The sequence below is a fragment of the Littorina saxatilis genome, linkage group LG2 (genome assembly GCF_037325665.1).
Source record: "Littorina saxatilis isolate snail1 linkage group LG2, US_GU_Lsax_2.0, whole genome shotgun sequence".
Taxonomy (NCBI): domain Eukaryota; kingdom Metazoa; phylum Mollusca; class Gastropoda; order Littorinimorpha; family Littorinidae; genus Littorina; species Littorina saxatilis.
Window position 1 is genome coordinate 40,516,470 of NC_090246.1, and position 16,324 is coordinate 40,532,793.

Consider the following 16,324-nt stretch of genomic DNA (forward strand, 5'->3'; position numbering starts at 1 on the left):
GAGAAAACCAATGAAAACAACATTCTTGTTACTGATTACAAATCATGATATGTATTTCTATGTGTGAATGAAAGAGAATTCAAAAAAAATAATACAAAAGTGCAACAGTTCTCACTTTGTGTTGAATAAACAATAGATCCAGAGGAGCGAATTACTGTGTGGTTGTGTTTACTTTGACACGTGCTTTCTGTACCTGCAACTTTTACCGTGACCGTGATTTGCCACTGGTGTTCGTGATCGTGAAAACTAAAATCAAGGTAACTGTGATCGTGAAAGCTAAAATTTCCCTTCCCGTGATCGTGATGATACCCCCCCTTTGGGGCCCTCATATCAAGGAAGAAGATTGTTGTGAAAGTAATGCAATAATGAATAAGAGCTCAATAATGAATAAGACCTATTGGCTTAACAGAAAGGAAGAAGGCTACTCTACCTTTATGGAAGTGATGCAATAATACTGGTATTGGTGACAGAAATATGTTTTCCACCAAGAAACCGATCGATCAACCAAAGAACCAAAAGACAGAGCGAGCGATAGACGTTGCAACAGGTAGGAATGGTATTGTTTTTGGTCTGAATGAGCATCATACAGTGGCATGTCACAGTGTAGAAGGGAAAGAAGTAAAAGTAGTTATAAATAGAAATGAATGAAATCAAAGTGTATGATGCAAATAACTTTATTTAAAATTATCACTGAGTCACAAAATAATAAAGCAAGAAAGAATACAGTGTTAGTGAAACTGTTGTAAATGGCAAAATGCTGTTGCCATGAATACACATTTGAATGCTAGTAATGTAGCACCAATATATGACCCATTGTCACACTTAAACGAAGATCTGGCTGACTTTGTTGAGGATGTGGCCTGGTTTCCTGGGAGGGCAGTAGTCAATGTAAAAGACTATTTCTTTGAAAAAACATATACCATCTAAAGAATGGAAGTAGACTTGATCCGACAACATTTGTGTTGGCCATTGTACCAATCATGAAGTACACGATTTTTTGCAGTCACTGTCTTTTCCCCAGTAAATTTTTGAGTCAGGCGGACCTTTGACCCAGTACATTTCCCGGTAACAGCCATGCAATTCCAGGAAGCGCTGTTGTGTTGAGGCCTTGTTAAGGTTAATTTTTTTCCATAAAATACTTGTTGAAGTTATTATTATTATTATTATCATATTATGTTGAAGTAACACGCCGTACAAGCCGTTACGCTGAATGCGTGGAGGTGTCGGGGCGGGGGGGGGGGGGGGGGGGGTGGAGAGAGAGTTGACTCTGATATCTATGAGGCCCTGTAAGCGTTACAGACGGTTTCGGTTTCGGTTTCGAAGGAAGGGAGACAAACCACAGCACGTCTTCCACAGGTTGATTTCTTCCCTTCTAGTGCAGGAATAAAAAATATTCATACGCAAATTGTTAGCAGATGTTAAGATTTTAAGTACAACAATGTTAAAATAGAATAATTTTTCACATAAAAAATACACATGTTATTGTTTGTTTGAAAGACCCTGGTAAAAATAGACAACAAACTTTCAAGTTTGAAAAGAAAGTACTTTTTGTGTTGTCCGTTTGTGATAAAGTTCACCTGTGCTCTACAATGTCTCCCAAACTGACGACTATATTTTGTACTCATTTACATTGTACAGTGAAGGGTTCGACAGTGGTAGTCTATGAACTCATACACATGTTTTTGTTAGAATTCAAATTCTTGTGACACACTTCTTCTTGTTCATTTCCTGTGCCTGTGATTTGTTTGAGCACATTGTGAGGTATTTGACCACAGACTACAAACGGAAACAAAGAACGAAAAACAAAAATAAAAACATGCACCAGCAATCACAGTCTAGTGCCCTCCAAAGAACACTCGCTGGGGAAAATCAAATTACAAAACTTCGAAAGCACTCACGAGAAACGCGCAAATTCGCAATCACTCCAAGTTCTTATAAAAAACGCTGGCGCTGGACCCGAGTACTCTTCAGACTGGCTCGCTCCCCCAGTATGAAAGTTTTTGTCTTGTGCACGTGGATTTAAAATTTTTTAATTTTTTTATTTTACACAATTAAAACAATTATTAGAGTAAAATAAAACATGAAAACGTTCATAATAAACAATAGTAAACAAGAATTAAAAAAAAAAAAAAAAAAATAGACCGCCCATGCCGGGAATCGAACCCGGATCACTTTGGCCATAGACGAATCGCTTTCAAAAACAAACAAATTATTTATTTATTTTACACAATTAAAAAAATTATTAGAGTAAAATAAAACATTAAAACGTTCATAATAAACAATAGTAAACAAGAATTTTTAAAAAAAAATAGACCGCCCATGCCGGGAATCGAACCCGGATCACTTTGGCCATAGACGGACGTGCTACGACAACTTTACTAGAGTTGTGCGCCTTGAATCACTGTGTGTATCTGTCGCTCTCTGTCTTTCAGTCTCACCGAGACCACACACTGCATTGTAGTTTCTTTGCCGAGACCAACGGCGACTTCCTGTCACGTGGTACATACACTCACAGAAATCCCCCATGAACAAAAATTTCTCCACCTGCAAAGTGCAAGCTACTTACCCGACGCCAAAGACGAGCCGTTCTGGCGGCCCGTCAAAAAGACACAAATCCGTTTGAAACTAATTTGGTCTTTGCGTCCTGGGAAAACAAATTCCTCAATGTCAAAAACTGACCTGAGCTGTGGCTGATCCATTAGATGACTGGAGGATAGCCACCACCCTCAGTGTATAGAGGTCTTTTCTTTCTCGGTCCAGTGTTCCATCAACTGTTACCACACCCTGGAAACACGAAGTTTACATTATTTTCTGACCAACGGAATTGGGAATGATTTCAGCCTTTTTCGGTATATATTCAACTCCGAAAACTACTTATAGATTTATTTACAAATATACAAATGGGCTGTTATAACAACTGTAAGAGCGAAGATTGAATTTCTTTTACCGACCATGCAATGAACGAGCCATCTCGGCGCAAGAGTGACCCGTCTCGCTTCCCCCCTACTCTTTAAAGTATTCCAAGAATGAGACAAAAATACAATTCTTCACACACACACCCACACCCACCCACCCACCCACACCCACACACACACACACACATGTTCATAATCTTACCGTCGTCCTGTTTACACGGAATGGTGACTTCTCTTCTTCAATCAAGGAATACAAGATGTTGGTGTCACCTTTCGTGGAGTTAAGGTCCACAACAAAGGCGCCCGTTTCGACGCTTTCGTTCACATTCACCGTCAGGAAGGGAGGACAGAAAGCGATGACGTCAGTAGCAGAAACTCGTACCATCAGCACAGTGTCAGAACAGACTGATGTATCGAGGCCGGAGCATGCGCGAAGGCCTATGTTGTAGTCACGTGCTTGTAGGGTTCCTTTGAAAGACGAAGGAGAAGAAATGTAAGAAGCGTTACACTTTCTTGAAATCTGACTGCTAGTTTGCTATGAACACATCAAATCCTCGCATGTATCCAGTGCTCCAATACGAACATGAGATTTGTGATTGTGTCAACCATACACACATACTCACACTCACTCACTCGCTCTCTTTCTTTCTTTCTCTCTCTCTCTCTCTCTCTCTCTCTCTCTCTCTCTCTCTCTCTCTCTCTCTCTCTCTCTCTCTCTCTCTCTTACACACTCTCCCTCTCTCTCCCCCCTTCTCTCTCACACACTCTCTCTCCCTCTCTCTCTCCCTCCCTCTCTCTCTCTCATTCTCTCTCTTTTTCACCCCCACCACCGCCCCTCTCGCTCAAACCTGAAGATCACAAAACTAATCAGAATACCCCCCCCACACACACACACACACACACACACACACCATTGATCCGCAGTAAGCCAGTAGTGTCGTCGACGGAGAAAGACTGGGTGAAGTTGAGAAGGGAGTAGACCACCTGGTCGGCACTGCTGGCCTCCGGTCTCAGAACGTCTTGAGGGCGGGCGTCCACCTGAAGGTCACTGCACTGCTGACCGGTGGTTAGGGAGACCACAGGGAGGGGGGGCCACTGAGGGGCCTCCACCACATCTTCCACAAGGATGGTGACTGTGGCCGTGTCCCATTTTGGTTCGTACGAGTGGTCTGTAGCGTTCACTATCAAACTGAAATAGAAACAGTAAAGTGGAAGCCCTCTTCGTCAGGCACGGCCCCTTTTAAGTATTAATTTAAGACCCTCTATTTTAAGACGCTCCGTTATTAGATATCATACCCTTTCTCGACCCGATTTTTTTTGTTTTTTAAGATTTTTAGCTCGTAATGTCTTTAAGTTAGGTTTTTTTCAGATCAAACTTTCTCAGACTCTTGACACAGGAACGGATGTGCACATTACAAAAGTATGGATTAAAGTATGTACCTGCTGAATTACTTCTTCTTTGAGAAATAATGCATCTTAATTCCAGAGAAGATTATGTTGCCTGGAAACAAACAACCATTGGCAATACGTAAAATAAGGTCGTGAATTGACTGAAGAGTAAATGTAGACTGAACCAGTGTATGACGTGAATATATGTGTTCCTAAGCTATTGATAGGGTTGGTTGGTTCGTTGTTGATATTTCGGGAGCCTACGGGGTAATTCGAGACAATTTCAGAATTCATCCGAGACAATTTCAACATCCATCCGCGACAATTTCAGCATTCATCCGCGACAATTTCAGCATTCATCCGAGACAATTTCAGCATTCATCCGAGACAATTTCAGCATTCATCCGCGACAATTTCAGCATTCATCCGAGACAATTTCAGAATTCATCCGAGACAATTTCAACATCCATCCGCGACAATTTCAGCATTCATCCGCGACAATTTCAGCATCCATCGCCAACAATTTCAGCGTCCATCCCAGACAGTTACAGCATCCACCCGAGAACATTTCGGGGCGGGGACGTAGCTCAGTTGGTAGCGCGCTGGCTTTGTAGCCAGTTGGTCGCTATCAGCGTGGGTTCGATCCCCACGTTCGGCGAGAGATTTATTTCTCAGAGTCAACTTTGTGCAGACTCTCTTCGGTGTCCGAACACCCCCGTGTGCACAGTCATGTGCACGAAAAAGATCCCAAGTTCACAGCGAAAGTCTCATGGCTTGGAAAACACGAAGACACGCATGCATGATCTCTTGTCTCTGCTTATCATGATCGACGAGACAAACATAATGCTGGTGTGTCGAAGAAGACAGCCACAGCGGGCTTGTTCGAATCAAAGTATCACACCATATCTTCAGCGTATTACCAACACCTGTCCCAATATAGACCATTTGGTCTAAGAGGACGTTAAACCATAATAGTCAGTCAGTCAGAGAACATTTCAGCATCAATCTTATACTCTGTTTTGTTCTCGAACAACTCTGTTAAAACTGTTGACATGTAAGGCGTATCACAGTAAAAGGTAGAAGCTAAGTTCCTCAACAAAACGGCAGTGAATAATGCGGGTTTGTTTACCTGTAACTTATTTCCTCCTCGAAATCCAGTTTCTTTTGCAGCGATAGCGCCCCAGTGTCAGCGTTCAGAGCAAACTTTTCCTGGTCGTTCCCGCTCTCGATTAGGTAGCGTACGTCACCCGACGATCCCGAGTCCGGATCTGCAGCTTTCACTTGCCCGAAGACGAATCCAACATCTTTCATCTCGCTCACCGTAAAATTGTACCCATTCCTCACTGTGCTGTTGGAGGAGTCCACAAACTCGGGAGCCGAGTTACTGTCCGTGATGATCACGTGGACAACGGTCGAGTTCATTTTGGGGGGCGCTTGGTTGTCCGAGACAGACACAGTCAGGTGGTAGTCTTTCTGAATCCTGCGATCGAAGGGCGCGGCCACGGTTACCTCCCCTGTCGAGCTGTTGATGGCGAACTTGCCGGAAGCGGGGGACCCGAGAAAGAAGAGAAAGTCCCCGCTTTGAGTGACGTCAGCGTCAGTCGCAGTGACGTCGAGCACAAAACTCCCCACGGTGGTGTTTTCCCTCACTTCTACTAAAGCTCCGTAAGGTAGGATCTGATAAAAAGAAGTAGAAAAAGAAATCAGTTTTTAGGAAGCGATGATAAATTCCTACGGCAGTTAAACATTTTCCTCAATAGTAATAACAACCGAGTGAACCACTACTTAAATTATTTTTCGTTAAATGTATGTATTATCTGTACTTTTGTTCGGGTGGGGGGGGGGGGGGGGGACATTAAGTCGGGCTAGTGAAAGCTGTAAGTCATTACACGGAATGTTCTGTAAATCTAAAAAATACATCTGCACATCAGAGGAAAGAGTTGGATCCAGGATGTAGTTTCCCAATTGGTTTTTGACAAACCGTCACTGCGAAAATACACTATAAAGTCACTCAAAAAACCTGATATCAGACACACACACACACACACACACACATACACACACACACACACACACACACACACACACACACACACACACACACACACACACACACACACGAAGCTTCCTGGTTGAGTCATTTACGCATTCATTGCTAATGCTTTAGTGACCGATCTGTTGATTATTTGTGGATAAATGGTCAAACGCCCTACCAGTCGCAGTAGCGCTCATGACATTACACACATTTAGAGGTCAGAAAGTTTAGCTAAGAAGTAATTAAATCACCTGCGGAAAGTTGTCATTGACATCCAGGATGGTGACGTTTAAAGAGGCCGACCCTTCCTGCACGCCATCAGAAACTTTGACGGTGGCGGTGATGAAGCGACTCGTCTCGGCATCCAGGGTACCTTTGGTGACGACATAACTGCTCGTCACGGCCAGCCAGCCTGCAGGTGTCACGTTCTCCAACCTGTAAGTGAGTAGGGATGTGTCCGTGTCTTCATCCCTGGCTTGTAGCTGCAAAAACACAAAACACAAAGATGCCCAGATTTAAAGTTACATTCCTTCTTGTGTAAACGCTCATGGACACCATTAAAAATATGTTTAGGGTTTTACAACTAAGAGCATAGTTGAAGTTCCTAATGAAAATATACCCAACACCCCATAGAGGCATTTTCTTCGAATGAATGTGCAAAATTCAGCCTATGTTCCTACTCAAGACAGGAAGCACCCGTGCTGTGCATACTTGATATGTTCCCCAATGGAAGGGTGATCTCATCCCCTGGACAACAATGGATATATTTGTGGGGATGTGCTTGCCCGTTTGCGCCGGAAGAAATGTATCTTTGATGATCCGAGACAGTACACAGTAACACAGAGGGAACAACACAGAGTCGATCGATAGACCATTTGTGAGACGGACAAAGAAAGAGCAGCAGTTCACCGTAGAAAGGGGGACCAGACAGACCTGGTTCTCAGTAGAAAGACAACGAACGAGACAATGACGATCCATCAAGCAAGACTTTTGTAACTTTCATAAATGTAACTGGGTTCTTTGTACTGTGTGTAGTTCGTGATTGAAACAAAGGCCAGAATACCCGTAGCACAGTAGTTCCATTTCCAGCATTCTCCAACACAGAGCCAGTGATGACGTCGGAGGCGAACTTTGGTGCCTTGTTGTTGACGTCCTTCACCGTGATGATCACTGTTGTGTAGGAAAACTGAGCCGGGTTGCCACCTGTACAAAAATCCACATGAGTGTAACATTCACTCATTAAACTTTGTAGGAGGGAAGGCGCTGGCGGTGTAGGTAATTGTGACGTATTTTTAAACAACAACAACAACAACAACAACAACAACAACATTAACAAGAACAACAACAACAACAACATTAAAAGTACCGTTGCCACCACGACAGACATGAGCAAGAACAACGGCAAACCAGTTTCATCGCAGGGAGTGACGAAAGAAATGAAAGAACGTCTATTTTTTAACACACACACACACACACACACACACACACACACACACACATCTACACACACAAAACAAAAACACAAACAACAAAAAACAAATCAGTAAGAAACAAAGAAAACATTGTTTTAAACCACACGCGCAACAACATACCGTCCTCAGCCTTGACCACGAGGATGTAACTACCACTGGCACTGACGTCCAGACAGCCGCTGCAGTTGAGGGTGAGGTCCCCAGAGCTGCTGTCCAGGACGAAAGGTCCGTTGTTCCGTGTCGTCATTGTGAAGCTCACCTGGCCGTCCTCTCCAGCGTCATCGTCTGTTGCGGTAATCTGGTGCAGAAACAAAATGACAACATTTTGATTCCGCCACCGCTGAGTTTCAATTAGTATTTGGTTTTGATATTAGTTACGTTTTTCACTTCAGGGTTGTATTGTTGTTTGCTCCATCGGTACTTGCGATGTTTGTCTCAAGAGAGAAAGGAATAAAATGCACTTGTGAAGGGAGAGGACAAGGAACTTAATACACCAAAGCCTCAACAGCAGCAGCAGATGCAGCAACAACTACTACTACTACTACTACTACTACCACTACCACTACTACTACTACCACTACCACTACCACTACTACTACTACTACTACTACAATGGCAGCAACAACAACAACAACAGCCACCATCACCATCACAAAAAGAAAAGAGCGGAAAAAGAAAACCAGAAGAAAGGCCGTCCGGACCAGCGTCAGCGTCCGTTGCTTCGATCAGAATGACACTATTTTGCATTCCACTACAGTTTAAGTAAAACGATTACTTAGCTTTGATAATTGCAATGTTGTTCTTGATCATGATGGCATTCTCTCCACCAATATTAACATTTTCCTAAAGAGAGAAATTAACTAAAATGCTCTTGCAGGAACAAAGTAAAGAATCGCAAAGCATAGTCCATCAAACAACAGCGCAGCACCAGCAGAAACATTAACAACAACAACAACAACAACAACAACAACAACAACAACAACAACAACAACAACAACAACAACAACAACAACAACAACAACAACAACAACAACAACAACAACAACAACACTAAAGGAGATGATGAAAAACAGGAGCAGAAGAAGTAACTCGAGGACAACTCGACAAAAAGAACTACACCAACGTCTGGAAAACAATCCTTTTTATTTTTACCTTTACAACTAGCATGCCGAGGGTAGCATTCTCCCATACATCTGCCCTGTATTGACTCTGTAGAACCGGAGAGTGTTCGTTGACCGTAGTGACCGAGACAGTGACATTCGCGGTGTCTCGATGCAGTCGATCAGTGACCGCAACTTGAAAGGCGTAGCGGTTGAGCTGCCCATTGTCCAAATCCAAAGATGTATTGACCAGTAGGCGGGGAGGGTTGCCTTCCAATCTGAATGCTAATACCACCCCAAAAAAGACAAAAGACATAAGACATATGCTTAATGAATGCATATATAGAAAGTTGTTATAACGATACGGGATGCCCCTAATGTGCGTGCGTGCGTGCGTGCGTGCGTGCGTGTGTGTTTGCGCGAGTTTGTTCGTGCATGTGTGATGGAAAGAACAGATGAAAACAATACGACGTTTAAAATAAACAAGCAATTCCTACGAGGTAGGAAAAACACCCCCGTCAAAGGGAAATAACCTTCTCAGTTGGTGGCAGTGACTGAGTGAGAATGGTTATTTCCCTTTGACCATGAAGATGTCCCTCTATAAGTCCTTAAGTCCTTGTATAATTTTAATCCAGCAATAACTCCCTAACCGTGTGTTTGACTGGTCCCAATTTTTGTAAGGACCGTCTCAGGAATGTATAGAACCTGTTCACCAAGTTTGGTGACGATCGGTCCGTTCATTCTTGAGATCTATATGCGAACACAAACACACAAACACACAAACACCCAAACAAACACATCGAGCGAAACCTATACACACCCCTATACCGGGGGTGTAAATACACACACACACACACACGCACACTCATGCAGAACACAAAACACACAAAACACACACACACACACACACACACACACACACACACACACACACACACAGGGCCGGACTAGGCTAAGAGGAGGGTGGGTTGCCAGTGGTGGTGCAGGGGGATGATCCCCCTGGCGGGGTGAAGGGGCAGAGCCCCTTGTGGGCGTCAGGGGGTTTCGCCCTCTGAAGCTGATGGGTAGGTCATATTCTGAGATAGGAAAATGGTCGCTTCTTGCATGAAACGGCATAAAATAAATAATAATAAAAAATGTTTTAAATAAGTGAGGTACATGTTTAGGCTAGGGGGGGGGGGGTGCGCAACCCCCATAACCCCCCCCGGTAGTCCGGCCCTGCACAAACAAACACTTACCACGGCTATTCCCTTCCAGCGTATAAAGCAATTGATCACCATCGTTATCCGTGGCGCTAATTTCCCCAAGGCTGAAGTTTGTGGGCACAGTTTCTTTCACAGTAAACGCATAAGAAGAACGACTGAACGCAGGACGATCTGCATTGACGGGTAGAATTGTCACCGTCACCTGCGTCGAAGCAGAACTGAAAAAGCAGAGGAAAGCACCATCCATTAACTACCCAAATGTGTGAGGGTTGGTTGGTCCTTCGGAATTTTGAGCGAATGGTACAGTGATTGTAATCTCTTTTTCTTTAAGAGCCACAAGTCCCAACGACGACATTAATAATTATCTTATTCCATTATAATGCTTGGAGACTTGTTTTTCGTAAACCTCGTGCTCGCTTTATCTCTTGTGCCATGTACACATCTTTATCTTGTCATTCAATACCAGTATTAAACGTTTAGTCCTAGATTTCTCGCATGCCATGACACAACGCTGTCAGGTCTAGAGATCTGCATCCTACATACTGAAACTCAAAGTGAAGGGCTGCATTGTGCTCCGTGGTAGAGTGGACAGCTCTTTGATTTCTCTTTGATTTAATAAATGACCGTTGCAGAATATACAAAGGACATTTGTTCAGGTTTCCTCTCTCATTTCATTCTGTCATCAATATTGGGGTAAAGTTAACAACAAGCTAATTACCGTTTTGATTGTCCACCCACTGGGTTATCTTCTGCTCTGACGTCGATGAGCACCGTCCCGGTATCGTTCTGTCTAAGGCCACGTGACAGCGTGATGACGCCCGTTGATTGGTCGACACGGAAGGCACTGACCACGCCTACTCTTCTGGAGATGGAGTATGTGACGTTGCCATTGGCTCCTTCGTCATGGTCTGTCGCATTCACCTACAGACATACTTCACACATGATTTCTGTAGGTACACGCAGTCGGTTATGTACCACAATGTACGCAGTGTGTTTCTATAAACTATGGATTTCAATTAGGTTTTCTACTGTGCAAGTGGTATGTGATTTCTACCTTCAAGTCTTGCTCGGACTCTTCCTGTTCCCATAACATTTTTAATGTTTTAAGTTTTAACGATGTGTTTGATGCTTTTATACTTTTTTTTACGAGTTTAATTGCATTATTGTATGATGATTATGCAACTGGGAGGAAGAATCCGTGCGTGAGCGGGAGTGCGGACGCACTTCAATGCGTGTGCGTGTGTGTGGTAGAGAGAGACAGAGAGAGAGAGAGAGAGAGAGAGAGAGAGAGAGAGAGAGAGAGAGAGAGAGAGAGCGCGAGAGAGAAAGTGTGTGTGTGTGTGTGTGTGTGTGTGTGTGTGTGTGTGTGTGTGTGTGTGTGTGTGTGTGTGTGTGTGTGTGTGTGTGTGTGTGTGTGTGTGTGTGTGTGGATGTGTGTGTTTGCAGAGATGGTTATGTTTATTTCTTCCGTAAATTATATCCTCTTGTCTAAAGGGCTTTTAAAGCTGAGGATAATAAACTCTCAAAGCGTCAAAGCGTCGTAACTGAGAGAGAATTTCTATCAAAATCAGCAGATCACTAACGAAAATTAAGACACGTTAAAGGCACAGTGCAGCTCACAGCCTTCGTTTTGCGTTTTTGTTACTGCTGAGTGCATTTACAGTTCAAAAATCCTCCTATGGTAGTAAAACAAACCCAAAACTACCCAACGACGACATCTGCGAAGCTCGACAGTTTCTTGTTCACGCGAGTGCATAAATTAACCTAGTTATTACGTGGTGTTTGGTCGGAGTTCGATTCAACTGAGTGATTCCGGCCTCCATTTTGTTTTACACAAACTCATGATGACGTCTGACATAGTTTGCTAGTGACGTGTCTTTTTGTGCATGATGTGGTGATCTACCTGATCTAAATTTAGATCCAAAAATAGGCCAAGACCAGCCGGGTCCGAGTACGAAATTAATTCGTAAAAAAATCGCAGTTCTTGACTCTTTGGGTGCAAGTCAATGAAACTTGGTAGTTCTTCTAACGGATAGCTGCCTGAGGTATGACTAAAAGCCCCAGGGGCTCCGTGCACCTGGATTTGACAAGTTCAGTACCTTTAAACACACGATCTCTTCGAAACGCCAAGTCTGTTTGACCTACATCGTTCCACAAGCTCATCCGTCGTTAAAGCCACACTCCTTCTCATGAAAAACAGTTGGGATCATCGTCTGAGACCTGGCCAGGCTTTGACATGGGATAAAACCACTCCACCACTTGGTCACATACCAAAAAGGAACTGCATGTTCGCTCTTTGAGCACAGTGGGAATGTTCCTTATAAACCAAATTCGTAAAGGCCACTTGTGGTGTGTGTTTATTTTAGAAAATAATCCTTTAAAAAAAATCAACCTCACCACAGCAAGCAGTTAGGGTGTTAATGTTTGACACGTGCTCAAGTAGAGGGATGGTCTTGTAAAAGCCTGATTAGACATGAGACGGTGAGCCGGACTCATGTTTTCACGAGAAGGAGTGTGGCTTTAAGCTATCAAAAAATGAACCCAGAAATTGTGAATCACAACCTTGTCAAATCCCATCCCGATCCTAAGCAGAGAAGGTGTGTATATGGTTATGCACGTACCTGTCCCACAACGTAATTTACGGCGTCTGTCTCGTTGACTTGGAATGTGTAGGGTGCTCCCTGAAATTCCGGTGAGTTGTCGTTGGCGTCAAGAACAGTGATGGTCACAACACTCACGTTACTTTCTCTACTTTCTGGCGTCTTGTCTTCCTTGGCGAACACCTGAAATCGAGGACATACGTGAGCAAAAAACCCTTCAGATCAATGATAGTGATTGTTGTTAAAAATCTCAGATCGACTTGTGTTCCGTGTATGTCTCTGCTGTGTTTGTAGTGAAGAGAAACTCCAACTTTATCGCTTTAAACATACGGGGCGAATAAAGACATTTTGACATGTTTATTGAGAGATTCAAGCAAATCATTCACAGTTGCCTTGTAGTAGATAATACGGTTGGAAAAAAGGCAAATTATAAAAAAAGAACAAGGACAGTAACCGCCAAAAAACAATCTTTTTTAGTTTCTTTTTGACAAGGAAGGAAAATAAAATACCAACATACCAAAACACACACACATACACACACACACACACACACACACACACACACACACACACACACACACACACACACACACACACACACACAAAAAAACACATTCTCAAGAACACACATTCCATGACTCACGTGCAGAGTGTAAGACTGTGTTGTCTCGCGGTCTATGACCCCTGTGACCCTGATAATACCCACTGTGCGGTCCGTAGTGATGTTGAACGGTACACTGCGGTCGTTCAGCCTAAACGCAAAACTGCTGTTGTCGCCCTGAAAATACAAGAGTGATGCAAAAAAATTCTGAGATAAATGTAACTAAATTATGACATTGTCGCGTGTAATTTGAGAGAACACACGGATCGTGGATGTTATTACAAAGGATGAATAGAAAAGGGCTTGTTTTGGGAACGTGTAATCATTAGCAAAAAAAGATATTCACAAATACATCTCCCGGGTCAACGTTTGTGTAGGCCTGCTAGTGCATTATCCCCCTTGGTATGTACACGCAAGCACAAGACCAAGTGCGCACGGAAAAGATCCTGTAATCCATGTCAGAGTTCGGTGGCTTATAGCGACACGAAAATACCCAGCATACTTTCCCCGAAAGCGGCGTATGGCTGCCTTAATGGCTGGGTAAAAACGACCTTACGCGTCAAAACCAACCGGTGTAAAATAAAGAAAAATTAAAAAACATTGACACACGACTGTGCAAGAAGAAGAAGAAGAAGAAGAAGAAGAAGAAGAAGAAGAAGAAGAAGAAGAAGAAGAAGAAGAAGAAGAAGAAGAAGAAGAAGAAGAAGAAGAAGAAGAAGAAAGACCCGATGGTCTTTACTGTGGACAGACAGACTCATAATTATGGGGCAACTTCAACAAGTAGAAGACTTAGCTGAGTGTCAGTTAGTCATGCGTTAAAGGGATACCACCATTACGAAAATGTGTGTAATTTAGTATTGTTCTGGTCACGTGATATAAGCATTTGCTTGAGTGCGTGTCCTAGCTGTGTGTTTTGAACTGTTCATGCGAAGAAATTCTGAATAAAATTTTGTTTAAACCAAAGGGATACTTTTGATCTGACCGTTTTGGGGTAAGATTCTGGCAAATTTGACGAATCTGAAGATTCTGGGGAATCTAGTCGCATATACGGCACGAGATGCTCCAAAAGCAACAAAAGTATGGTAATTAATCAAATCCAAGTGAGTGAATGCGCTTCAGGGCGCTGCTTCTGTCCGGTTTGTGAAACAAAAAGTTGTTCAAAAGCGCCTTTCTCGTTTCTTGTTACAAACGACGTCTATTCCACATTCCGACGTCGTCATGGAATTTTGGCGTAACTCGTTTTAAATAGCTTTTTGGGAGAAGGACAACACTGATTATTCGTATTATGAAATAGTGTTTATATTCATACTTGGTATGGATAGAAAGATAAAGGAATGTTACATAATGTATTGTCAAACGTATTTAAGAGAATGATTAATATCACGGATAACGATTTACTTAGCCTAAAGCACAAAAACATCACAATCGCAAAGTATCGAGTTCCGCCAAAATTTTACGACGACATCGATATACTACAGACTGTCTTCTTCCCCTCTACCTGATCGCTATCCGAAGCAGAGACGGTGAGCACCACAGTGTCGGGCACAGCTCCTTCCAGCACGCTGCCCGAGTAGGTGGGGCTGGACATGATGGGTCTGTTGTCGTTGACGTCGTACACCGTCACCAACACGCTGGCGATGGCGAAGCGGTCGACTGGCCTGTTGGTCTGGTACGCCTGTGGACGGGTACATGAAAGAAAGGGAACATGAATGGTGGATACTACGTAGTTACAGCGCATCACCTAATAGATTTAGACATCTGTGATGACCTAAAGAGTCATAAATGAAGTGTTCTATAGCAAACATGTACAGTTTAATTATCATGATTGTGTGTCAACAGAAATCATCGAATTGAGGCGGGGGTGAGAGGAAGGAGAGGGGTAAAGGGGGACCAGGTTGGGGGAAGGGGACAGAGAGGGAGCAGGGGAAGAAGTAAAAGATGCACAACAGCTTCAACACAAAAACAACAATAAAAACAGCAACCAACAAGCGAACAACAAACAAACAGAAAAAAGTATAGAGTAAACATAACATCACTATCAAAATATACTCTCCAAAAAAAAAACTTGACACAGGTAAACATTTTATTTTTTAGATATGTTACAGGAAAGCATACACATTCAGTTTGAAGTTTGTCAGTTACATTGTTGCTAACTACTAAATCACAAAAAGAACATCATTGAACCGAGACTTTACTGGGTGGTCGCCCTTTTATGTAATTGCAAAAAGATTGTCTGCACGAAAATCACGTGCATAGCGCCGTGATGTGTTTGCCTCTGTCTGAGCCTCAAGTGGCAGAGATGAGAAAGCCATATCAACTGCAATTCTGTGACACTCTCTGCGCCTGCAATTGAGGTGCGGTAAATGCCACGACTGACCGAAGCCCAGCGCCATAATGCTATTGTCCGGTTGCAAGCAGGTGCAACTAATGAAGATGTTGCATGGCATTTTGGTGTGTCCCAACAAACTGTATGTGCACTATGGAACCGCGTAAATGTCACTTAAAGTGTACAGGACAGACCAAGGTCAGTCCGACCTAGAGTCACCACACGGGCTCAGGATCGGTATAGCAAGGTGCGACATCTCTGTGAACGTTTCCCAACAACAACCTCTACCGCCAAGCAGATTCCTGGGGTGCCTCTCCCCCTAAAAAAAACTAAAAAAAACACAAAAAACATCACGGCGCCATGCACGTAATTTTCGTGGAGAAAATATTTTTGCAATTCAATAAAAGGGCAACCACCCAGTAAAGTCTCGGTTTAATGATGTTCTTTTTGTGGTTTAGTGGTAAGCAACAATGTTACTGACAAACTACAAACTGAATTTTGTTGCTTTCCTCTAACATATTTAAAATAAATAAATGTTTACCTGTGTCTAGGTTGTTTTTTTGGAAGAGTATAAATAGTCCACGGAGATGACAACGACCAAGGCAATGTCTACCGCCACCTCTGCTGTGACTGTTTGATAGCGTGGTGCTCACCATGCACTAAAGCAGTCTGTTGGATTTT

The 16,324-nt window shown here is 43.1% G+C and overlaps 1 protein-coding gene across 2 annotated transcripts in view; it reads right to left on the reverse strand.

The window, feature by feature from the left end:
• Nucleotides 1-16,324, reverse strand: part of LOC138958994 (protocadherin Fat 4-like) — a 104,592-nt gene that overhangs the window by 39,914 nt on the left and 48,354 nt on the right. For both annotated transcript variants that reach the window (XM_070330341.1, XM_070330342.1), the window contains exons 12-24: nucleotides 14,816-14,992; nucleotides 13,360-13,494; nucleotides 12,738-12,899; nucleotides 10,835-11,037; nucleotides 10,150-10,334; nucleotides 8,964-9,196; nucleotides 7,932-8,109; nucleotides 7,403-7,542; nucleotides 6,591-6,821; nucleotides 5,434-5,981; nucleotides 3,827-4,104; nucleotides 3,118-3,383; nucleotides 2,680-2,784 (exon numbers count right to left, since the gene is read on the reverse strand). In XM_070330341.1, coding sequence (XP_070186442.1) covers nucleotides 2,680-2,784; nucleotides 3,118-3,383; nucleotides 3,827-4,104; nucleotides 5,434-5,981; nucleotides 6,591-6,821; nucleotides 7,403-7,542; nucleotides 7,932-8,109; nucleotides 8,964-9,196; nucleotides 10,150-10,334; nucleotides 10,835-11,037; nucleotides 12,738-12,899; nucleotides 13,360-13,494; nucleotides 14,816-14,992 — 2,841 coding nt within the window. The remainder of the gene's footprint in view (nucleotides 1-2,679; nucleotides 2,785-3,117; nucleotides 3,384-3,826; nucleotides 4,105-5,433; nucleotides 5,982-6,590; nucleotides 6,822-7,402; nucleotides 7,543-7,931; nucleotides 8,110-8,963; nucleotides 9,197-10,149; nucleotides 10,335-10,834; nucleotides 11,038-12,737; nucleotides 12,900-13,359; nucleotides 13,495-14,815; nucleotides 14,993-16,324) is intronic.